The following is a 25,494-nucleotide window of genomic DNA, read 5'->3' as shown; positions in this document are numbered from 1 at the left end:
GAACTATTAACGTGAGTATAAAACAGCACTCTATAGTATGACTTTCTCAGTTTCACTTTCTCGTGCAAGATCCAACTCTAATGCATGGTCATGCAGTAATACCAAAGATGAGGCAGCGACAGTGTGTGAGCCACTTCACATTGTACGAATTCAAGCAGTCTTTTTTTTTTATACATCGGAGAAGGATAGGCGAATATGCTCGTTATAATGTTGTTTCATAGACAAAAACAAAAAGAAAGACCTGTTTTGCTGTGTTTGGCAAGTACATTTCATTGGAGAGTGTGAAGTGGACAATTCATGAATTTCTTCATGGTGAGTAAAATAATTAGTCTCATTGAACAAGTCGTGTTTAAAAGATATGTGAAGCCTTTCTAAGCAAACTAAACACTCTTGGCCATTTCTAAACATCCAGCAGCTTAGATCCAGGCGCTCACATTTTTATATACCAAAATTGGCACCAGAACACTATGATCCTTTTTCTTATAAGGATATGAAAAGGACACCTATAATTTATCATTTGCACAATGATAAATACATGTCAGAAGTGAAGGTGCTTTTGAGTTATCTTCATCGCGAAATGCCATATGTTTGCGACACAGTACACAACAATAGGTTGGCAGGACACTGTTGCCAAGCATTACCAATAGCCACGCAAGCTCTGAGAGGTCATGAAAATTCTGACTGCTCAAGTGTGCACACATGTACCATTCGCCCAATCAATGGCAGTGGAGTGAGGCTTCTTGTCACTATTGAAAGGTGGTGCTGAATTGGGGAAATATATTAACATTCCTAACAAAGTGACAGCAAAAATAGAGGAAAGTGACCCCTTACTGACCCTGTCAAAGTAGATGACAACATTAGTGTCAGCATCTTGGCTCTCAACCCGTCGCACCTCCTTGGTCCTGTGAATGCTACTCAGGGTGTCAAAGTCAAAAAGGTAGCCTGAAGGCAGGGCCACCTCCATGACAGCCATATTGCTGGCATCCCCTTCTCCTTGGTAGCTGCATAAATAAGTTTAGAGCATGAGTTTACATGGCACAAAACTTTTACTCACTTAAAAGGTGAGAAAAAAGTCAGTTTCACCAAAAGTGCAAAGCAATGAATGCAACAGCAATATATTCGAATGTTTTACGAAGCAACACTAGCATTTTTAAGAGCAATATTAAATGTAGTAAACATGCGCTTGCTAAGTAACAAGTTTCCTGTAGCGCGGCCACAGTATATCAGCACAAGAAGGCTCGTGAGTAGTGAACCCATTGATATACGAAGTGAGGCTGGCAGTCAACTCAATTAGATCCAATCTCACATAACTCTACAAAATGCTTGTGTAAGAGAACACGGCCACTCCAGGTAGACTTTTCGCACCATTTTTCTTGTTGAGAACCCAGCCTGTAGATGCTGCCGCCTGATCATTGCCATGATAGAGCGGCAACCATGAGTGCCCTCCACAGTATAAAAGTATAAAAAAGAAAAATGTACAAAACCTTTCTATTCACATAGACAAAGAAAATCGGAACCGAGATGCTGTTTCATTGCTTGTGTCATGCGGTGAAGCATTGCTTGCTTTTTTGTGACACACAAGTGGACTCGTACACTTTCCTCAGTAAATTTTTGTTTTTTTGCGATAAGAGCCTGGAGTTGTGCCAATATAGATGGATGCCTGATATGTGAATTATCTTTCAATAAATTAGATGTCTCTATTTCGTGTCACATCACCTTTTCCTGTGAGCCACAACCCACATATATTCGCATTCCAATATATGCATCTGAGCATACTTTGCGTTTTTTTCACATTGCAATAAAAAAAGAAAGAACAATATCACCCACGCTTCTAAAAGGTTTCCTGCTGCTCCATTGTCAGAACAAAGATATGCTCTGGTTGTCTTCTTGACGTGAAGAGAAGTTCTGCAGCCGGCACCAGCACATCGTGCCCCAGCGACGTGTGGACCTTGCACGTAACCATAGTAGCTACAGTAAATCATCGTGAACTTTCTTACAGCGCAACACCAGAAAAAATACAGGACAGGGAAGGAGTAGAACAGAAGAAAAGACACTTTTCTTTCTGTTCTACTCCTTCCCTGTCCTGTATTTTTTCTGGTGTTGCGCTGTAAGAAAGTTCACGATGGATCCTAACCAACTGGCCCGACTTACCGTCTTAGCTACAGTAAAAGCTCGTTAATTCGACATCCGTTAATTTGGAAATTCGGATAATTCGGACGGCTCTATTGGTCCCAGCCAAAGTGCATGTTAGTCTATGGGACCAAACCTTCATTATTTCGTCGGAATTCGGCTCCGCACCGCTTAATTCGGACAAATGCCGACGGCTGCTGCTACACAAAAGTGGGATAAAGCAGCGCTGGCACCACTGGAGTGAAACCGAAACCTGAGTGGCATCGCCATCATCATCAACTAGTGGGGGCGATCGCAGCGTCACCGAAAGTCGGCGTCTTCTTTCTTCTCCACTCAGCACCTCCGACGCCATTTTCCCTTGTGTTGTCGTGTCGGAACCATCTCTTCTTGCGGAGTTCTCTTTTTCTTCTATTGTGACCGTATTTGCATGCCACCACCATCGTGCGCTACAGTGATGGCAACACCGAAAAAGCGACAGAACTACGACGCGAAGAACTTGGCGACTAAAGTGGAAATTTTGGAAGCACTGAAGAACGGCGAATCGCTACAGCAGGTTATGACGAAGTACAACGTGAAGCGGAGCACGTTAGGAACGTACGTGAAAAATGAACAACAGATTCGACAAGCCTTTGAAAGCGAGAAGTTTCATGCCTCTAAAAAGCGGTTGCGAACCGCAGCTCATCCCCAGCTCGAAGAAGCTTTGCTCCGGTGGCTTACTGACTGTCGCAACGCGCATCTACCTTTGAGCGGACCTCTCATCATGGCGCAAGGTGAGAAGTACGCTGCAATGATGAACATTGAATCATTCAAAGCGTCAGAAGGGTGGTTTGTGAGGTATCGAGAGAGACACGAACTTGTCTTCAGGAGTGTGTGCGGCGAAAAGGCTAGTGTTGACGAAAGCGTGACCACCGAGTGGAGAAATGTGAAGCTGCTGGAGCACATCGCCGCATATGAACCACGTGAAGTGTTCAATGCAGATGAAACTGCTCTATTTTTCAGAGCTCTGCCCGACAAGATGGTGACTTTTAAAGGGGACGCGTGCATTGGTGGCAAGAAGTGCAAGCAAAGGATAACTGTGCTTCTTGCCGCCAATATGACTGGCACGGAGCGCTTGCCACTACTTGTCGTCGGGAAGGCGCTTAAGCCACGTTGTTTTAAGAATGTCAAAAGCCTTCCTGTCGAGTACACAGCAAACAGGAAGGCATGGATAACATCGGACATTTTTCGCAGCTGGCTGCAGCAGTTGGACCGGCACTTCACGTTGAAGGACCGCAAGATAATTGTGGTTGTTGACAACTGCAGCGCCCATAATTGTACAGTCGAACTGTAGAGCATCAAAGTAGTTTTTTTGCCGCCCAACACTACGTCTTCTCTTCAGCCAATGAACCAGGGTATCATTCACTACGTGAAGTCGAAGTACCGCAAGCACCTGCTAGAGCGAATGATCCTATGCTCAGAAGCTGGAAAGTTGTATCAAGTGGACTTACTCGGCGCAGTGCACATCATCGCCCATGTGTGGAAAAACACTCCGCCGCAAGTCATCGCCAACTGTTTTCAGCACAGCGGTTTTGTGAGGCCCGAGCATGCAGCAGTAGCTGACGATGGCATCGAGGAGGTGTCAGCCGAGTCCACCGACGATGACTGCCCGACTTTCGGTGCTGTCCTTCCCACAGATGTGACCTTTCAGGACTACATCACGATTGATCATGGTGTCGCCACGAGTGGTCTCCTGACCGATCAAGAGATTATTAATGATGTCACGGGCGCCCATGAAGACCACGATTCCGACGAAGAATCGTGCGATGAGATACAGCCGCGACCTCATCGCACCTCACAGGAAGTCTCGGAGGCGCTGTTAATATTAGAGGACGCTTGCCTGAACACTCCCGACAGCTTGCGTGCTGTTGGCCATTTGCAACAGTTAAGAAAAATTGTGATGTCAGCCGGAATCTGCGCGAAAACGCAGACGACAATTACAAAATACTTCAACAAATAAAGGTATGCTTCTGCAGCTTGATTTTAAATGTTTTCCCTGTTCATTTGTTAATTCGGCATTTGGTTAATTCTGACAGTTTTTCCGGTCCAGTGAAATCCGAATTAACGAGCTTTTACTGTATAAGATTGTGCCCAATGGTGAATAGCTATGGACTCATGGTTGAAAAGACAACTTGAGGCCGTAAACAAAACAAACCCATGAATGGCTGCAGATGTCTCAGGCTGACGCAAAACAATGTCGCGTAAAGCTTGAAGAGAAGCTGCTGTCATCCTTGCACTCTCCTCACTCATCCAAGCTTATCCTCACTCAATCCAGTGCATTTGCAAGACAGTTTCAAGCGCCGCATGTTTTGCAATGCAGACGCGCGTATGACGACGACGCCACAGGAGCATCTAGTGACACTAGATGCGACCCTGTGTCTGATAACAATACAAGCAAAACCAAAGCTGCTGGAAACTGGCTGATAAGGCCACCTTTACACTTTATACACATGATGGACCTTCGGACAAAAGTTTCTGTAGAAAAAAAATTTACTGCAAGATATTGGCTATGACCTTCGATAAAAAGATGCGGCCACAGTCTGTAAGCAGCTGGTGTGGAGCTCTGTGTTGCAAAGTCGCATCTTGAAGGAGGAAGTCAGCGACATCTCTGGCACAGCTTGTTGGAAGAGCTCGTGTGATTGTGTAACGTGTGGCGTAGTCGGTGATCACAGCTATTCACCTGTTGCTACATTCATGCCTTAATGCATGTTAGAATATTAAAAATGAAGAATGTAGTCCATTAGTAAATTTCTTTGCCAGCATGAAGTTCACTGCCGTGAATTCAGAAAAATCGCAAAGGAGGACAGGCATCTTGCCATACCAGTAATTTTGTTTTCATAAATGTAGCTTTTCTTAGTTAAATAAAAACTAGAACCATACCCTCAAATCAAATTGAAAAACAGATATGGGTTCCTAGCTTAAGTGTTTGCATTGTTCTTTTGAGTTTTCCGAAACCAATCTAGCGACAGTTGCCATTTCTCTAGTATCGCACAGCTGGGGGCTATTGAACACTGTTACTTGCTCTACAAAACACAAAAATAACATTTGAGCACCCTACACATAATTGTCCAGGCATTCAGATACTGAATGCTTGAAAGAGAAATCGCTAGGGGGAGATGCTCACAAGGGTTGTTTGTGCCCCTCGGCCTGGGCCAAAAAGGACCCCCCTGACCTCACCTCATGACACCACTGGAAGTTCCCCATTGGAAGTGAAATGAAAACACTCAAGCTATTGTAAAGCTTGTCATAGAAAGAAAAGTGTGTACTCACTGGGTACAAACACTGAGCTGAAGATAGTTTTCAGTGGATGTCTTGTCCAGCAAAGGATTTAAGAAGAATGAGGGCGATTCTGAAGATACTGCAAGGTTGAACGACCAGGAGACCTACAAAATTGTAAATAAAGTTTGACATTTTATTAAAATAAACAAGCAAGACACAGTTACTCATAAAATACCTTCCTAGTTTGTTAGTTTGTTTATTCATTATAGAGCAAAAAAGTGCACATGTGCCTTATTTTATGTGATATGAGTGACATCACTGACACTGCTGTTGCAACACTTCTAGCCTCAGCTACATGAAAATAGACCTACATCCAGCCTCTGTATGTTGTTGGGTTACCTAATCAACCACCTAATTGTTTTATCTTGATAAACAGTCCCTAAAGTGCTAGTTTCGTTCGAACTTCCACACTATGTTCACAGGCTGCCATGGCCTGCGAACATAGCATGCCTGATTAAGTAAGATTCACCGATATGACTTTACAAATTACTTTCAAGGGAAATAACATGTATGAACTAGCCCTTCAGACAACCCTACAGCGACTTTACATGCTGCTTTTCGCTCATTCAGGCATCACAGTGAGTGCTCAAGGACTTTTTATACAGTAAGACGAACATAATTACCTAGCCCCAACATCCTTGTGTAGAGGACACAGCACACACTGACCATAACAAGAGTGCGAGAACTGGTCAAATGTTTAGTAGATCAAATTAAACAGCCTGTAATGGCTCCACCCAATCCCCATGTTTAAAAAAAAAAAAAACAGGCACATGGACAACAGCTCCTTTTAATCTTCAATGGCTGTATCTCCTCTATCTTTTCTAGTTCATCAATAGTGTTCTCCCTCACTATTATGTTCATAGCACTGCACTTTCAACTATCCACTGTGATAACATTTTCCAGTTGCCACAGAATCACATGAGCATGGGTACAAACTCAATGAGGTTACATGTAATAACGGTTAATCTGAGCTGAAGTAAGGAAAAGAGCTGCAACACATAAAACAAACTCGAACTGTTCTTTCATAAATGGTCAGTGAAGTTCCATAACTTTCCAAAATATCTAAAAGCACCAAGACGCTCACCTGCAACACTGCCACTCCAAATCCTGTTGCTTCAATCTCAACGTACTTGAGGTCAGAAGGGAGCTAGCAAAAAAATAAAAAAACAGACACCATTGTAAAAAACACTACATATGCAGTTCTGAAAGCCTTGGAAACTAGTCACTTATAGAAATGTAAATGTTCGATATAGATTTAATCTTACTTGATGTTAAATATCATCAAAAAATGGCAAATAGCTTTGCCATTAGTGAGCCCTTGAAATAATGCACAAGTCTACATCTGCAACTGCACATAAGAGGCCTCACATAAATACTACACAACTTAAAGTTATAATTCTGTTCATGCTGCAGTTCACTGAGATTATAACTACAGAACTTACTTTGGTTCTATATTTTTGTTGGTGTATTCGTCATATTCACAATTAAAAAGGGGGATAAGGCTGCAGAAAAATACTGCTGGCTGCATTGCTTGGCTACACAAAAAATTTCATCTGGCAATTACGTCATCAGTAACTGCAAAAAAGTGTTCCATATTCTTCCCCATGACCTTTAACAGCATTAATCTTTTTAACTTATTCAGATGTACAGGGTCCTTCAAAAGTTCCCAGGCCACTATGTGATGTATTCCTATGGCAGGGTGACCTGGGAACTTCTGGCAGACCCTGTACATAACCAAGAAAGCAAGTGTACAGCTGTTTTTTTTTTTTTCATGTAATTGAAGCAGCCTTGTATGTAAGATGCAAAACTTTCTGATCTAATTGCTATTATGCTATCTTGCATCTATTCCTTTGTTTTATTAGGAATTCCAAAATTTTCTATAAATGAGAGCATTTTACCCTCTATGTAAAACTCCACTTTCTTGGCTTCAATTGCTGTCGACTTCACTAAGATTTACTGTAACCTAACTAGTGTCAATAACTAACTGCATATCAGTGTGTTCATTTGCCATGCTGTACAATGTCATACAATCATTTACAAAACCAGAAAGTAGCCATTTCTAGAGCACTAAGATGTTTTGAAATTAAAATCCATACCACCTATATTTGTTACAGGAAATGTACATGTGTCAAAAAATGTTAAATATAGCTTGGCCAAAATTTTTAGCTACATACTAGAACTAGTTTATCATTAGCAAATAATATTTTTGCAAGAGAAAACTATATAAGTGAAAAGGTGCAAGTAGCTAAAAAATTTTGTACAGAAGTATGCAAAACTCTTGGCAACCCATGATCAGGGAATCTCCTTGCCTACCTCGAGGCGTTGCAGTACAAGAGCATTGCCACTGTTAATCTTCAAGATGCGGCTTCGTCCGTCGCCATACTTCACACTGGCATCTATAGCAATTGTCTGGGACACAACTCTGGCTGCGACACGTGCCAACGCTTGAATGCCTATAACAGTATCCTGCAATGAATTGCAAAGTATGTGTTACTTTGATAAAGGGTATAAAGAAGGATATTAACAAAGGATGAATACAAAGAAAAGACATTTTGGCTACTTCGACATTCAAAATGAAACCAAAGATGTGCAGTACTTATTATATCTTAGGATGCATCCTGGGACGATTGGCTTCCGTGAACATGTCAACTTTGTATATTACTCTGAAAACTTTGTTTCATTAAAAAGCTCACCTCAAGGAGACACCTTAGCAATAAACGAGGTGCAAATGTACAGCATAAATACTTTACCAACATGCATATTTATCACCTAACTGGCATTCATCATTGAAATGCAAGTTGATGCATCAATGCAAGTAGTAGTGTACAGCAAAGGAGCTGTGTTGAAATACAGACTACAATAAATACTGTAGTACACTCTGTAGTACATTTCTGTCTACATCAGCAACTGACAAATCTGAACTTTTCAATATTATATTTGGAATACTTATCTTTTGTAATCATGAAACACATGCAAACAGGAATGTGTACCTGTGTAGAGCTGTAGCCACCATTTTCATTCTGCTTGGAAACCAGCCACCTCATCACAGGAATGGCATTGCCAATATCACCCCTTTCGGTTAGGGTAAGCAAAGCATATGCGGTCATCTCAACATCTTTGAAGCTGGGCTTGAAGAAGTAATCAGACTGCTTATCCGTAGTATTGACAGCCAGTGCTGGGTCTTTCCAGTAGATGGTATCCTCTGTATTGTAAAATTCACCATGTCTTATACACCACATACTAAAGTGAGATGCAAAGAAATGAATAAAAAAAATTCCTAGAAAACAAATACAGTGAAATCTCATCATAATAAGCCCCATATGTCACGAAAAGCCCCCTAATACAGTTGATCAACAACATATTGTTTCTCAGTGGCGAGTTTTCATGGCTTTGTTCTACATATAAAGAGCTGCTATTCAATTAGTTATTCAAAATTTGTGAATGTTCACAAACACCAACCAATCATGCGACTGAGAGGACCATGCAAAACCATCATATAATCCGGGTGTCGTACAATAAAAAAACAATATAAGCAGTGAAGCTCAGTCTTGCTCGAAAAATGAATACAGACCACAACTGCTCCAAGAAAGACAGACAAAATAATTTTGAAAAATGACAGTTCTGCATTTAATAACAAAGTGTTGATGAATCTTCATTCTCATCATTAAAAAATTCCATTTATTCTCTCACTCTGATGCCACCTTCTTTATGACAGAACGACTGCCTTTTAGGTAAAAGCACAAAACTGAAACCACATCGGTAAATTCCTGGTAATCACCATCATAAAATAGTAACAAAGCACATTTTGTGGAGTGTTTGCATTGGTTATTTGGTGAACGAGTGCTAACTGTATGCATCGTATCTGTTCCCAGTGAAGTACTAATAGTGATGTGCTGCTTTCATGACAAGACCTGTGACCATAAGTAGAGCTAATAAATAGAGAGGATCAGCCAAAAGTCAATCAGGAAATATTCCTACTGGCCAAAAAGAATGAAATAGACTAGCTTGTTGACTATCTTAATCCTTTCCCTCCCAAACACAAGTTGGGTCCACCCTGAAACAAAAGCTTTCACAGTGCCACATTCAAGCTACTCTCACCCGTGTTGCCAAGTTCTCTTCGGCTTCAACAGATGACTCCGTTAAAAATTAAAAACTTGCTCTAAGCATGCATTTGAGTTGAGAAGTGACTTTATGCAACCGGACTTGAATATGTCATCCTCTAGCATTTTTCTGTACCAAGGACAAGAGAGGCTTTGACACCCTCTGTGGTGCAGGTTAGAAAAAACAATTCTTTGCATATTGAAAAAGTCAGCAAAACTGCATAAGAGAATAAACTGCACTAGCTCACCGAGTATCTAAGCAAGTGCAGGTAAATCTAGCTGGTCTAGAAAATGGCCCTTAAATTTAGGTATATCCCAAGGTGATCTTAAAAACCAGAGAAACTAGCCGAAGAACATCAACCACCAGGAAAATCGATTTCCTATTCTATGTAGAAAGGGTCAACATATGGGCATATATTATCCTCTTCAGCCCACAGAAGGAAATTTCTAGACAATTTATTTCAAACTTCATTTTGCTCTTGAGTGCACAAGAAAAACAAGAAAACAGGGCCTTTGGGTCTTAACAGGTAGAGAACACCACAGAGCATTTTCTGCTCTGGAGGCAAAGGAAAACAAGTTTTGAGGAATCACTCTAGATTTACCTTCACACTGTTTTTCTGCATTTTCTATTTCATCCAAGCTTAAGTTGCTTTAGAAAGTGCCCTGGCATGTCATAATTTGTGCTGTCAAGGAGTAATAGAGTGATCCTGCAATTTGAGGCATCTTGTTCCCCGATGCTGGAAAGCACTGTCAATTTGTATAGCTGCTGTAGTAAGCATCATTGCCTATAGACTTAGGATCATCAAAATGTGAAAGATTGGCATTGTTGTTATGCAGGTGTTCTTTAATTTCTTTTTTTTTGGTCTGTGCTTTCCTCAACCACAGATCCCGACCAGAGACATGCCATTTAAGCAGCTGTTAACTACAATTTACAATTCAGATTATACTTAAATATTGAATACAGCTTTAGTGGAGGCCCTTCAGCAATACTGTCATACGTTCTGGGTAAAAGGAAACCAAGAGAACCCCAAGAAAGAGCAAATTAAGCAATGCAAAGACAAAAAAGTTGACATTTGCTCATAAACGCCATTTTTAATCTCACCGTGCGTCCCAGGTGCACGACATGGAGTGCCATCTTATTGAGCTCAAGTAGAGTAATACAATTCACACAAGAAATTTAAGTTGATGGTGAAAATTATTTGCTTCGGAATTAGAAGTGCTTGCTCAAACAGATGGCCCCAAATGGGAACACAGGGACTAAAAAGGTTATAAAGCAGAAGTTATTACATTAATATTCATTTTTATTATGTACCCATGAAAATTGGGAGCACATTAGATTCAAGTAAATTGAATATTTTTTTTTTCTCAGACAGCACCTTAAAGGCATCGTACGGGGCAGGGTTGGCATAGAATTGCCGTATAGATATAATTAAGGTTTTTGTCACAAGTTTTGCCATAAAATGCAAGTTGTCACAAGAAAGGCTGATTTACAATCAAGGTTGCTCTGTATCACTAAAAGTAAGAACTTGGGAAGTGTAGGAGCCAGTGCCCACATTGGCTGTAGTGACACTATATGAAGTTACAACACTGTAAGTGCGCAATTTATTTGTGCTGATTGGGCATGAGTAAATGCACCAGGCAATTCTGCACAATTTTAACAAGCATAACCACTGAAGTAACATTCTGTGTGGTTCACTACAGCTAAACCTTTTTTTCAATCTACCTATTACTAGGGCTCCCGAGTTTTCCAGCTATTACTTATACTTTTTTATAGTTCCCTACAAAATTATTAGTAGGGTTTTTACTGTATCTTATACTTGTTACTAGTTTTGACCTTACAGACATTCATTACATGCCGATACTATAATCAAGAAACATTCGAAATTATGATATACACATTTTGTCATTGCTATGTTCACTGCACTATCATGACTATCATGACTGTTAAGCTTGCATAGTGGAATGAACAAATTATAATAGTTATGGCACTCACAAGGGGACATTAAGCTGCAACACAATCAAAAAGTGGGCTAGTGGGCAATTCATATTGTAGCACTAAATTTAAAGAATAAATGGCTTGAAGGTATGCCTTCGACATACCTTCTCTCGTTGATAGTGAAAGAAGCTTCTGGAAAGCACTGTCCTGGGAACTGTGACCCGAGAGATGCAAAGCATAAGTCACTAACGACACAACATAGGGATCATTGGTTGTCCGAAGCTCCTTCAGAAGGTAGGCCTCTGCTGCTTGGATTGCACCAGGGTGTGTCTGCTTCGCCTGAAGAAGTATTAAAGAAAATGTAGAGGAGGCAGTCGCAAGATCACCCAAGAGAATTCAGTGTAAAAGATTGAAAAAGAACGGCTATTTGGGCTAGTTGGTTGAATTCTATGTTAATAGGGATTGCAGCACAAGCACGGAAGTGCTGGAAGAAAAGTGTACGGAAGGCGAGGAATGAAAGTCAAAGAGGGACAACACGAGCACTCACTACCAAGTGAATTTTTTTTTCACAGCACAGATTTTCATATATACAAACAGGCAAAATCTCAACAAGCAAACGTGAGCAACGTGACACAGTTCTATGGAAGTGTCTGATAAAAACGCAGGCACAAATGAAAAATGGCTTACCCCTATCCGAAAGTGCAATCTCTTTTTCGTGCAAACCCACCAAAGTCTGGCTCACGCATTCGTCACCAAATTTCCCAATACCCTATTTACTCGCGTAATCCACACACTCGCATAATTCTTGCACCCCCCACATCGCCCAACAAATATACGATTTCTTTTTTTCCTCAAGCAATTATTGCACCCCCGAAAACTGCCACAATAATTTCTGCTCGTTCCAGCCACTGATGATGATAGTGCATGCCATCTGGTGCCATCTCTTAAGCATCAAGCGTACTATTGCACGGAAATTCAATCTAATTCAAGCCAAGCCAAAAAGGCAAGTACACATTGTGGCTTGTTTTGTATGTTGTGTCGGTAATTTTGTCACGTTATAAGGCGGTACTGAAGCTACACAGCTGCTTTCAAGTTGAAAGTCATAGATCATGCACTACACAATGGCAACAACCGCTGGTAGGCCCTTCAGGGTCTACGAGTTTTATGTTTGCTGCTGGTGACGGCAGCTGAAAGCCACCAAGAAGTGTTGGGCCTGCCGTATGCCTAAAACTGGGATCGATGGTAAACTTTATTGCTTCAGAAAGAAACTGCGGACGATTCTGTTAAATAGCCATTAGACCAATACTGACGTCCTTCGCTTACCTTTTGAGGGCTCCTGTTGAGTGATGAACGCTACCGCTACGCCCGCAATGCCCACAACCTTTGCGTATGATATTTTAATTCTCGACTATTTCCTTGCACTTTTTGCGTCTCAAATAAATCTTGCCTTGTGTGGAACCTTGTGATGAACCTGTGCTTTTATTGTTGAGGTAAGCTTTATTTGGTACTTCTCAAAGCTTACTGTTAGTTGCTGGTGTGAGAATCCCGATTTGCGGCCACTTCGTTTTCTTTTTCGCTCTGTACGCTTTTGTGGAAAGTTTTTCTCACGTAATTCTCGCACCCCCCAACTTTGCATCAGTTTACTGCCAAAAAAAGTGTGAGGATTATGCGAGTAAATATGGTAGTAAGATACACTTCAGCAATTTTGCATGTTAATTTGACCTTATGGCTTTCCAGCACACTCACAGCCTGAAATCATGGAAGACACACGAAACTTTTACAGAGAATTACAAGGTTGGAACTTATCCCATTGCATAAATCGTTCTTATGTTCTCACAACCTTTTATTTATGCAACGTCCAGTTTTACTTATATAACTGCGACCGCACGTTAAAAGAAGCTTGTATACCACACTCATGACTCATTCTATAAATTGATTTGAGTGTTTTACGGCATGGGGCCGCATTCTTTTGGAAGGAACTCTGATAGTGTGCGCCCTATTTTGACGGACACCAGCACACTTTTCGTACCTTTCAGTGCAATATGTAGTTTGCTTTGAAGCAATAAACAGCACTAGGTTTGCTTTGCTCGCCACCGCAGACATGATCCCTCATGCCAGCCTTTTGGGTTACGCGAGGTTGGATGCTGAAGAGCTTATCTGGTAGCCACAATTCGTATAACATCCAAATTTGTTGTTGTCGCATTCATCACTTTTTCCTTGTGGCGAAATTCTTTTTTTCCTCTGCATAATATTTCATAGTTCATGTACTATTATTCTGCTGGCTATATGCTAATACAAGTCATGTTCAGACCCCAGTAAAGATGTCTCATCTACCTACGGTTATTAGAAGAAGATATTTTGCATCCCACACACATACAAAAACTCACTTGCCTTGTTTTCAAGGAGGGCAATCATGACATAGGCTGTCAATGCGGCTCCGCTCCCAGCACCACTCTAGAAGGAAAGTACAATTCAAGCAACGTTACTCGGCTCAGAACACTAACAATGAAAGTATACATCTGGCTTTTCATTAACTGAGCCTTGCAGAACTGCAAAGCAGCACCAGTTCAATACAAGTTATTTTAATTTATGAGCGACATCAACATTGTCACCACTTTCATCTTCAAGTACATTTTAATTGCATACCTGCATTGGTTTGTAGATGATCTCTCCAGGTTCGTTAAATGACCCATCTTCTTGTTGACGTGCCACGAGCCAAGCAGTGGCATTTTCGAGTACTTTGGGATCAATAACAGTGTATGGAGAAGCCTGAGCGAAGCTTTTGAGAACAAATGCTGTCAACCATGTGCTGCCACTCCTATCTGTGTTGCCAAATGCACTGAATGAATTATCATCACGCTTGTACGTCAGCTCTCGTTGATAACCTGTTGTGATCAAAGAGAAGCAGCAACAAATCAACAGGCAAATCTTCAAATGGAGTGACCATTTTTATAAATAGAGCTTATAAGTAAAACAAAATGAAACTAAATGCATGCTGCACAATACTCAACATCAACATCAACTTCGTTTAAATGTATGCAACCATCGTTGAAAGTTTCAGCGGACTGCCACGTTCCTTGTGAGCACTCTCTCCCACAGTTGTCCATACAGTGCTTAGATGCATGTGATGCCATGCCAGCCGTGCTCAGCTCGACTGCATTAGTGGTTTGTGTGTTCACGTGGCCAGCTAGGTTTCGAAACAAAACACTTTGGATCCCACCTTTCTCAGCCCTCTCTGAAACCAAAACTGCAACTTGGTACTATAAAAACATCTCAATGTAATTTAACTGTTGCGCACATAAGCACATGAGGTTTCTAGCCAGGACAGGTGAATCACAGCAGAAAAACAAAATAAAATTATTGTGCTAGTACTCACTTCAAAATAATGTGTCTACGTATACAAAAATACGATTGGATTCATCAGCACATCCACCCCAATATCTATGGCTTTCTAAAGAGCTACGAAATCCAGCCAAGAATGCCAATGCTCCCTTGATCAGTTCACAACTTGAGGAGAGGTTGCTAATGTCACATGAGGTGCTATCTGTGGCCGACTAGCAATCAGGCATGGTGTTTAGTACACCTCACACCAATTCACATTTTTTCTTTCTCTCAGTTTTTGGCCCCCTAAACAACCATTTATGCTATTCTTCATCAAATCCTCACAGAAAAAGGCATCAACCCTGTAATTCTTTCCATGCAATTGTAAAAAGTACCATTGTTCTAGTGTAATAGAAACTATGCATATTTTTTCAGACATCAGGGTGTAAAGTAACTATTCAGCTGAAGCAACCATGTAGGCATCCTGCACAAACCAGAGGACAGACACTGCAACTCTTGTTAATATTTGAGACCATAAATGCCTCAGTCACTTAGTATTTAAAAAAAGAGAGAGAGAGGAAGAGTTTTCTTTTTTGGCCATCACACTAGATGACATACTAGGCTGCCATTTCACCTTTACATTCACCATCCTAAATTCTGATGAGACAGTGCCTCATTGCACTAAATTTGGCTAAATGATGCCACACAAAAGGATATACAAAATAATTCAACCTTGTTGATTTGAATTGAGCCTTCCTGTACTGATAATATATTGTGCAAGGCAACAACTAAGTTCAGTGCTTTAACATGAGGGATGCAGCAATATTCCTTTATGCACTTTATTCATGGGAGCTGAAAGATCCGATACAAATGCATTCCAGTCTTACCATCTTCTAGGTTGCGTATTGCTTTGCTTCGAACAGCATCTGACAAACGGTTGGCTCTGCTTAGGTAGTCAAGAACAACAATGTTCGGCACAAAATCTAGCATGTTTTGCTCTCCACAACCATGTGGCATTACAAGCAGCTTGTCCAAATTGTTCACACTTGGGCCAAGAAGGTCACCTGCAAATACAATTTTGTGTTCATAGTTTAGTAGACACAAAATATACTATTAACATGAAAGTAGTCTTATAATTTCTGCATAACAACCTACACTGTGCATGCAAACGTACAACTTTACTTATCAATATTATTCCTAAACGACAAAACAGGGGCCAAAATATCTGCCAACAAATTCAAATCACATCAGCAAACACTGCAGCAGATGCAAGAGCAATAGCTAGTTGCTTGATTGCAACTGTTTTAGCACTATAACACATATTCTCAACTTATTACTCACATCCTACTTTTGCTGTCAGGTGTGAGCAGCAAGAATGGCATTTTTTTACTAAATAGCAATTTTCACACATTCTGAAGCTTGACGTACTGATGCTAACTTGTAAAAAAGTACATTACACTAAGCAAGACGTTTGAGCATACCAAGAACACAGAGAAATGCGGTCAGATGCAAAAGTGCTCACGTATTCTCCCTACCCAAAATGCAGATGATCCCATTGAAGGGCCACCCAAGCTTGACGTACTGATGCTAACTTGTAAAAGTACATTACACTAAGCAAAACGTTTGAGCATATCAAGAACACAGAGAAATGCGGTCAGATGCAAAAGTGCTTACGTATTCTCCCCACTCAAAATTAATGCAGATGATCCCATTGAAGGGCCACCTATCTTGTGTAGGGTAGAAAATCTTATGGTAGCACTAAAGCAGGGCCCATTGTTACCTGTTTTTATGTCTCCAGCAAGGAAAGAACTCTCACAATACACTGACCGATAAAATTCTTTAAACTAAACATTTCTTAATCGGTACCATGCATACTTATATTAACACTAACAAATAGTTAACGCATTTACAATCATCACAACAGACAATGTAACTGGACATTTGCGCAATAAGCGACTAACGCAAGCATAGGCTGCGCAACAAAGGACGAAAAAAAAAACTGGACTAACACAGACAAACCACATATAACAACTAAATTTATTGAAACGAGAAACCAATAAAGAATGGGGTGCCATATAAGAGAGAGGGCACTCCCTTGTGTGTCATTTCACTCCTATCACAATGGCTATCAACGAAAGAAAATGCACTGGGGGTGTTATGTACAAAAGCTAAGATATTGTAGTGAGGCACATTATGGTGGGCCAATGTTACCTGCAGTTTGACAGAGCACATAAACTTAAGGGGAGATGCGGGTCAAAAAACATGAGTTTTTTTCAAAATTACCAATTTTTTATTTTCGCCAGTTTTGATAAGATTAGTACCTCTACTGTCTCTACTGTTATGTAAAAAATAATACAGGTCGAGACATAACTGGAAATGCTTTTAAATTGCATATAAAGAGCACAAGGTGCCTGTTAAAAGGTCGAAAGTGTGTAGCTTGCTGCCAATAATGCGCCGCCGCTTGCCATTATGGATCGCATGAGTCGAAGAGTTGAGCCTCACTCTTCAAATAACAACAGTTTCTCTTCCTGATGCAGTGCAAGAAATAATAAAAAGAAGCACTCTTCTGCGCGTTTTTCGAGCGCCGCGACTGGCTTATCACATGGTACGAATCGGGGACCGCCATTGGCCGCTGCGGACCTGTATGTGCTGTGAAACCTATTTGCGGGGTCCATGTCTTGTCGAGCAGCGCAGTTAAACAATGCTTTTTTCGTGTAATTATCTCGTTATGAATGAAAAAAGGCATTGCTCGCAAGTGAAACCCGTTGTGCGGCGTGCTCTGTAGGAATAGGCTACGAGCAGCTGGTCCGATTTGCGACAGTAAATTTGTTGGCTTGCAAATGCCAATGCGTCAAAAGTCATTCACACCCATCAGCAGGAAAGTTTGTGATGCGGCAATGAATGACGTCAGCACCAATCTTGCGAAGTCGAAAGAGCTCGCAGTGAGAGAACTTAGCAGGGACGACATTGCCATTATGTACGACGGTATGTGGCACAAACATGGCCGCAAAATGGCACGACACTGCACTTAGTTTGAATTTCGCAGTCCTGTCGAACTTATTTCCAGCTTGCAGTTGGCACAAGGCTCTGCCAGATGGAGCGGAAGTTTGGGAAGCGTTTCATGGCCCGGTCTGGGAGCGAAATGTCTGAGGAGTCGGCTCGAAAAAAAGCCGAGAGGGACAAACTCATGGGGGTGGTGTATTTTAGTCGCAGTGGCCACTACAAGAAGGATTGTTCTTTTTGGTGTGCAAATTTCATCAGATTTAATGATATCTTTCATAAATAAAAACTCAACTTTAACTTTAAAACTCGTTTTTCTCAAAACACAAATTTTTCCATGTTTTCCAATGTGCCCCTCTTTTTTCGGGCACCTCTAGTGCTCAGATCTGCATAAAATTTTGCCCAATTTTTTCCCAAAGTATGACAAATGCAATTATCTAGTTTAAATTTCAATACTTTATTGTATAATAAAATGTTGTATGTAAACCTTTACTAGGGTAGGTGAAATATGGACTTTTTACGCCTGTTATTTTTCACGCATATTACATATTTTTTATGTGCTTCCTCATTAGTTATTTGCATTCTACACTTTATTTGACACAATATGAACTAAGAATAGTAAAAAATTAAGGAAGTTTAGGGATGAAACGAGGGGGGGCAAAAGGGTTAAGGTTTTCACTTTGTCATGTTGCAGCGCTAAAAGCGTGCAACTTACAAAAAAAAGCTAAGGATATATTTGAAATCGGCATAAAAAGTTCCATAAACAGCTCAAGTTTCATTGTTCTAGGGTGAATATTAAAAAAAGAAATGTCTTCAAGTAGCATCTCTCCTTAAGTAAGTTGGTGTTTATGTAATCATATCCACTGAAATATGGCCCTTGCAGTCAAGATTAAACCCCGCAACATTGAGATTTTGAGTCAAGATTGAACCCAACAACATTGAGCACTGGTTTACTTTGGCAACTTATCGGTAAAAAAATTTAAAACACTTGCCAATTGCAGAAATGGTGATCCTCTCCGATCCAGGAACTGCATTCTTTGGAATGGGAATACTGATGTTAGCAACAGTGGGTGGAGCTGAAGGATTCCTTCTGTCAATTAAGATGGCTTTGTTGAAGTGCTGTTTCGAGCCTTCAGGCTGCAGAAAATAAAAGCAATTTTGTAGACAACATTGCTTGGAAAACTTGTTGCGGGAAAGATTGCCAATTTGATGAAATGGTCTTGTAGTACTTATAAATATAATACAAGCCTCACTTCAAATGAAAATTTTTTCTTATTTTGTAGGAGTGCTGCTATGCACTCCTCAAATGCAGTCCTCAAATGCCCATTATTTTAAGTCCAAAACCATGAGTTAGTTCTCAGCTGATAAATAAACCGATAGAGTTCCAATACACAAGTATGGTACTAACAGACACATATCATGCCAATATATATGACTACTATGCCAATAGACCAATATGCAATAGGCTAATAGAGTGCCAATAGACCAATACACTAATAGACCACAATGCCACCTATAGGCCCATAGGATACCAATCGACAAATATGTTCAGTAATCAGATAGGCTACTAGTTTTTCCATAAGCAATTTTTACTAGGGTTGCTACCACATTTTAACAATAAAACTGTTGTACAACCATATTTCTTCTATTAGAAAATGATAAAAAGGGAGAGAAAAGCACAATTTTCTATCAAAGAATAGAAAATTTATTCTGGCTGCTCACATTCTCATAGGCTGTTTTACTGGCTTTGCTATCACTTTAGCATATGCCTCCACAGCATACTGCTACCTTGACAAAGCCAATATACACCAAGTTGCTTAAGAAATTCTGTAAGCTTTTTGTTAAGTTCAGACACTCTCTTATTTTCAGACCCCATTAACTTTTTTTCAATGACGTGCAGCTGAAGATCTCCGTTTACATTACTCACGATCACCAGCCTCAAGCACACAAGAAAGACACGACGCAGCATTATTTAGTGTGCAAAATGACCTTTCTTTGCCGTGCACTTTCATCACAATTTGCTGCATTTCACTACGAACAAATACAGCGTGCACAGGCCTTATTCAAAACAACACAAACTGACTACAACATGTGCTCAGGCACCATTGTGTGGCGACGATAACAATGCATCTGACTCCAGGTGGGAGGGCTAGTGTCGCATATGTGATTTTGGTTTCATGTGATTGTAATGCACAGTCAATCTTTGTTCCAGTTTTAACTTTCATTTGGCTTTTTTTTGCCCTCCCCCTTTCTCTTGCATTTCTCCCTCTAGCAAAGCTCTTTTCTTCTGGTCTCCATTGTATTCCTGTTGGGGATCTGGAGATTGCGAGAATACGATGAAAGAACAATGCTTTTTGTTGCTTTCTTTAATGATAAAGCCCGCCCTTACACCACCTACAGGCTAGAGGTGAGGGAGATACCAGCTTTATGCACTGATCTTGATTTATTCATTGATATGTGGGGTTTAACGTCCCAAAACCACCATGATTATGAGAGACACCGTAGTGGAGAGTTCCAGAAATTTCGACCACCTGGGGTTAACGTGCACCCAAATCTGAGCACACGAGCCCACAGCATTTCCGCCTCCATCCAAAATGCTGTATGTGCTGATCATTCTCTTCAGCTTATCTCGCTTTCTCCTTCCATGTTGCAATTTACTTTCTATTTAGTTTGAGTCATTGCACCAGAAAGTTTACACACACACACACACACACACACACACACACACACACACACACACACACACACACACACACACACACACACACACACACACACACACACACACACACACACACACACACACACACACACACACACACACACACACACACACACACACACACACACACACACACACACACACACACACACACACACACACACACACACACACACACACACACACACACATATATATGCACAATCCCCGTTGTTCTTCGCTGCGGTAGTTTGTCTTAACAGAAGAGGTCTGTTCAGCGTTTAGTCTTAAGCGATGTTTTTATTTATTTATTTTTGCATTGAGTATGGGAAAGCAAACAAACACTCTTGCGTTATTCGTTTTAAGCAAGAATTCATCTTAACAGAGTTCGTCTTAACGGGAGTTTACTGTATTCATAGACTCTCAGTAAATGGAACCTGAAGGAACCGGGAAATTATGTTCCACTTAACAAGAGTTCCGTTTACTGAGAGGTGAACATAGGTGCAGAATACAAGCCCAAAACCAAGCATTGCAGAGGCAATAGTTCTGTTTAAGCAGTAGTTCCGTTTAACAGATTTCTCCATTTATTGAAAGTCTACTGTATATGCAAGTTTATTAGTTTACATACAATTTATTTAAGGATACCTTACAGAACCACATTCAACATTGTCCAAGTTGTATGCAAGCTGCTGTAAATTCCCTTCGAGATAGTACGCATATCTGTGCACAACCACACAGCAAATACCATGTGCACACAAAGCAAGGATAAAGGAGGTTGCGCACTCTAAGAGGGAGGGCGTGTACTGCCCCCTGTGGGTGTGCATTTGCATGTGCTTGTTCATTTGTTTGGCCATGCAGGGAGTCTAAAGAAGAAACTCAATAAACAATAAACAAGAAGAAGACCAGTATAGTCCCAATGGAGAACGAGCGATTGATTGATATGTGGGGTTTAACGTCCCAAAACCACCATATGTTTATGAGAGACGCCGTAGTGAAGGGCTCCGGAAATTTCGACCACCTGGGGTTCTTTAACGTGCACCCAAATCTGAGCACACGGGCCTACAACATTTCCGCCTCCATCGGAAATGCAGCCGCCGCAGCCGAGATTCGAACCTGCGACCTGTGGGTCAGCAGCCGAGTACCTTAGCCACTACACCATCAGGACGGGGCCCAATGGAGAACGAAACATATGCAATGGCTTGACCAATTGCCTACATTTATTATATTCAAGATATCAAAAAAGCAAGTGCATGAACACATACGGGGCCTGGGCATTTCCTACATAACTGCTATATCAATAAAATTATGTAAAAGCAAGGATGGCTCTGATAAGAAATACCATACATTTACCTTGACAAGAAGCTTCTTCAATATAGCATCACCCGCCAGACTTGAAGTAGCGGACACACGTATGTCAATGTAGCCTAGCTTAAGAGGTGTGATTAGAAAAGACACAGGTACACCATCTTGAGCTGGCACCTGAGGAGTGACAATGAAAGTTATCAGGAGCACAGCATAGCTTGTTCATGGAACAAGTTAGTTATGTGTAATAATCATGCAAAGTTATAAAACCAAAAAACACATTGAGCACAGGTCCTGCAGAAGTACTGTAACATTTGAGAAAACTAGTACACAGAAGTTAAATTTAAGCCAAAACCGCAAAACAACATCGTTGCTGTGTAATGCTGGTGAAACCATAAACACTGACCAGAAATAATTAAATTACGATATTTTATGTGCCTAAAGAAGATTGAGAGCCATGAAATTGTGAAAGCTTCTGAATTTATTTCTATGGCCTGCGATATAGCTGTGCACCTATATGTTATAATTGGAAGTAATGTTGAAATATTTCATACTTCATAAGAAGTGTCCAAAAAACAGCAACACTGAAGTCAAAATACTAGCATTAATGAATTGCTTTATCACTGGTCAAGCCCATCAGTACTTATACCTGCATCATATTTACATTCTGAAGCGAGTGCAGCAGCCTGTTCAGATTTGAAATGGCATAACACTATTCATGCTGGTTGTGCAATAAGATGCTCTTTCACTGTAGAACTGGGGATAACTCGCAACAAATTTTGGATACAGCAACAATGCCTTAAACAAATAATATGATAGTGACAGTTCAGTTAAAAGTATTTATAGACCAAAAAAGTAATGCATTCGTGGTAATAGTACTGAATTTGTAAAAGCTTAGAAGAAAACAAGAAAACAAGTGGCGGGGCTTACATCAATGCAAGTATTAAAATGAACAAGCTTTTGTATTTTCTTTTGTACAACTGGTATTTGTTTAAATTAAAACTTTTGCAGACAGTTTTACTTTGTATACAGTTTGTTTCATGCTGTTTCAATATCAGCACAATGTACAAAACTCAAGTACACTTTTAGAAGTTAAAGTGAAGTGTACATCTGGAGTTGCACAGCACATAGTAGCAATGACCAAAAACTTCTCTAAAACAGTACTTACTCTTACTGTCTTTGAACGCCTGTCTTTTTCTTCTCCTGTGACATCATTTGACAATGAACTGAAGATAAACTCTCCACGTCGATTCTCTAATGTGACTTCCGCCTACAATGCATGAAAGTAGTTATAAATAACTAAACACAAACTGCTGTATAATGCTAAAGCATTACAGGTTCAAAAAGAAAAAGCTTGCCTGAACTTCCTTGTTGTTGTAATTGAAAACTACACACTGAATTGCCACACTCTCTCCGCGAAGAACAGAGTATGGCAAACTAGCAGTCACAAAAAATGGCCTGAAGACTGTCACCTAGAACAAAAAACATTCACTATCAAAAATTTTCAAACAAAGTTTTTCTCAAGATCTTCACCAAAAATGTTGTGAGTAACACAACAGGATTAACATTCATCTGCTTAACAATTTAGTACGCAAAAACTGAAAATTGAAGCATACAGTGACAGGTGAAATACTGAAATCATACTTGTACAATTTGTAGTTCACTTCAACAGCAATTACTCAAATGTTATGCTAAAATGCTATTCCTGGCCATTAATTTTCCTCCATTAAAAGTTCTGCTAATTTTGCATTCAATAGAGAACTGTGCAGTAAAGTGCCATAGGCCTTCGATATCCAGTGCTCACTGATTGAAATGTGACAACTTAAGGCAAATACCTTCGTTGTCCTTGTGTTCAGTGTGTACGTCATCACAATAATATTTGCTCATACACTTAAACCGCAGACATCATTTTTACTAATCTGATTCATAGCGAGATGACGTGGTTACCTTGAGCAGTTATGCATATAAATTTCTGTACTTATTTGATGTTGCGTTTTACTCTGCGAGCACTATACTTTTGCCAATTGAAGTAAAAGCGGAGGCTGTAATCGACTGACACAGCACAGACCAGTGGTAGAACAAAAAGTACCCCATGTACAAGATAGTAATATCTGCATACTAATATCTGCATATGCAGCAAGCCTTTTTAGTAGATTAAATCCTTTTGGTGATATTCATTACAAATTAGCAACATAATAGGGAATCTTACTTTTGCTTGGGAAGGTGCAATACCAAGACCAGTGAGGGAATCTAGCGCAAATGCACTGATAACCCATGATGTAATGGTGTCAGGTACAGTACTTGAGATGACAGCCCTACCATCATGACTGTGATAAGAAAAAACAGGTTTTTATCGTTAAGAATGTTTGAAGGACATCACGAATGCATTTTATAGTACACCAAACAACAGTAAATCAACTTATCATGGTCTTAAGTACACATTCATTCCTTTCAGTACTCAAAGCCAGCCAGTTGTGAAACTACTAAAAATGCAATTTAGAATAAAAGACAGCACTGCAAGAATGAAAGCTTGTATTCACCTACACAGATAAAATTTTTTTTGAGAGTTCACATGCCAAATCAGCAATGAGAATACGAAATTATGACACATGCAGTAAATGGCATACTTTCGGTTAACAGCAACCAGCTGGAGTTTTTACATGCACCTAAATCTAAGTAAATGAGCACCGCTTTTTTTCCAAAGAAAATGTGACCATGGTAACCGAGACTAGACCTGCAATTTCAAGTTTAGGTGCACAGCACCATACCCACAGGGATATCATGGCAGGTCACACAACTCACATAGTACAAGACAGTCAAACCTTCAAGTCGCACATGGGAGGCCCCTACAGTAGATCTGTTTCTATTAAATATTTAATCTTTGTGTTGTGCTGTGCTTCTACCTCTGCTTTATAGTGCAAGAATTGCAAGTACAACCAACTTCTGCATTCAGGTAACATTGTGGATGACAAGCCTATAAAGAGACTTCTCCATGCTGCATGAACAGGAATCGAGCAATCATCCCTACTGTACAAAACACAGCACAACAAGACCTCTGAATACAAAACTCTTAAGTTGTTTTAGGAATGTAAACAAAGTGGCATCATGATACATTTTTCATTTGTCTTTTATTCAACAGCTAGTTTCTCTTGCACATTGACGAGAAAAATTTGTCGCATAAGCCACATCGTTAACTCAACCCACTTGCTCTCACTGCACCCAGGAGTGACCTCCATAACAGCACACAGCCAATGCAAATCTGCAGAGCACCAGAAATCGAAAATGGCAGCATTCTCCCTACAAGATGAAAGTTTCACAGCAAGCCACATTTGCGAATACCTGGCAGTGGCATTGGTCCAAAGCCAAGTTTCAGGGTACTGCTGACGCAGCCTAATGCGACCAGGCACCTGAGGGGGTGCTTCGGGGAGCCCAGCCGGTGGAAGGACGGGATTGGTCAAGACATCTGTGTCTAGACGAATCACTTGCTTCCTCGCATAGACTGCCGGAGTGTCCAGAGGGAGCAAATGGAAGGACGGACAAGGGCATGCAAGAGAGGTAGAATAAGGAGAAAGACGAAAGAACAAGAGGAGAAACAGAGGCACTGAGTAAGCATCCCACACAAAAAATAACAGAAAACCATTAGGCCCCTTGACAATGCTCAAGCAAGCCAAAAAAAAAGTCTATTTTCG

The 25,494-nt window shown here is 40.5% G+C and overlaps 1 protein-coding gene across 3 annotated transcripts in view; it reads right to left on the bottom strand.

Annotated features, from left to right (window-relative positions):
- LOC119177242 (CD109 antigen) overlaps positions 1-25,494 on the bottom strand; it is a 134,114-nt gene that overhangs the window by 14,946 nt on the left and 93,674 nt on the right. For 2 of the 3 annotated variants that reach the window (XM_037428673.2, XM_037428674.2), the window contains 15 exons: positions 25,145-25,304; positions 24,015-24,132; positions 23,164-23,277; positions 22,974-23,075; positions 21,854-21,982; positions 18,795-18,939; positions 15,690-15,866; positions 14,128-14,366; positions 13,873-13,935; positions 11,646-11,820; positions 8,436-8,647; positions 7,759-7,911; positions 6,530-6,592; positions 5,437-5,549; positions 836-1,001 (listed from right to left, as the gene is read on the bottom strand). In XM_037428673.2, coding sequence (XP_037284570.2) covers positions 836-1,001; positions 5,437-5,549; positions 6,530-6,592; positions 7,759-7,911; positions 8,436-8,647; positions 11,646-11,820; positions 13,873-13,935; positions 14,128-14,366; positions 15,690-15,866; positions 18,795-18,939; positions 21,854-21,982; positions 22,974-23,075; positions 23,164-23,277; positions 24,015-24,132; positions 25,145-25,304 — 2,129 coding nt within the window. The remainder of the gene's footprint in view (positions 1-835; positions 1,002-5,436; positions 5,550-6,529; positions 6,593-7,758; positions 7,912-8,435; positions 8,648-11,645; positions 11,821-13,872; positions 13,936-14,127; positions 14,367-15,689; positions 15,867-18,794; positions 18,940-21,853; positions 21,983-22,973; positions 23,076-23,163; positions 23,278-24,014; positions 24,133-25,144; positions 25,305-25,494) is intronic. The other variant, XM_037428675.2, reaches the window with a different exon arrangement.

The sequence above is a fragment of the Rhipicephalus microplus genome, chromosome X (assembly GCF_043290135.1).
Source record: "Rhipicephalus microplus isolate Deutch F79 chromosome X, USDA_Rmic, whole genome shotgun sequence".
NCBI classification, from domain to species: domain Eukaryota; kingdom Metazoa; phylum Arthropoda; class Arachnida; order Ixodida; family Ixodidae; genus Rhipicephalus; species Rhipicephalus microplus.
The sequence above is the reverse complement of the archived record's forward strand: the minus strand, read 5'-3'. Positions and strand labels throughout refer to the sequence as shown.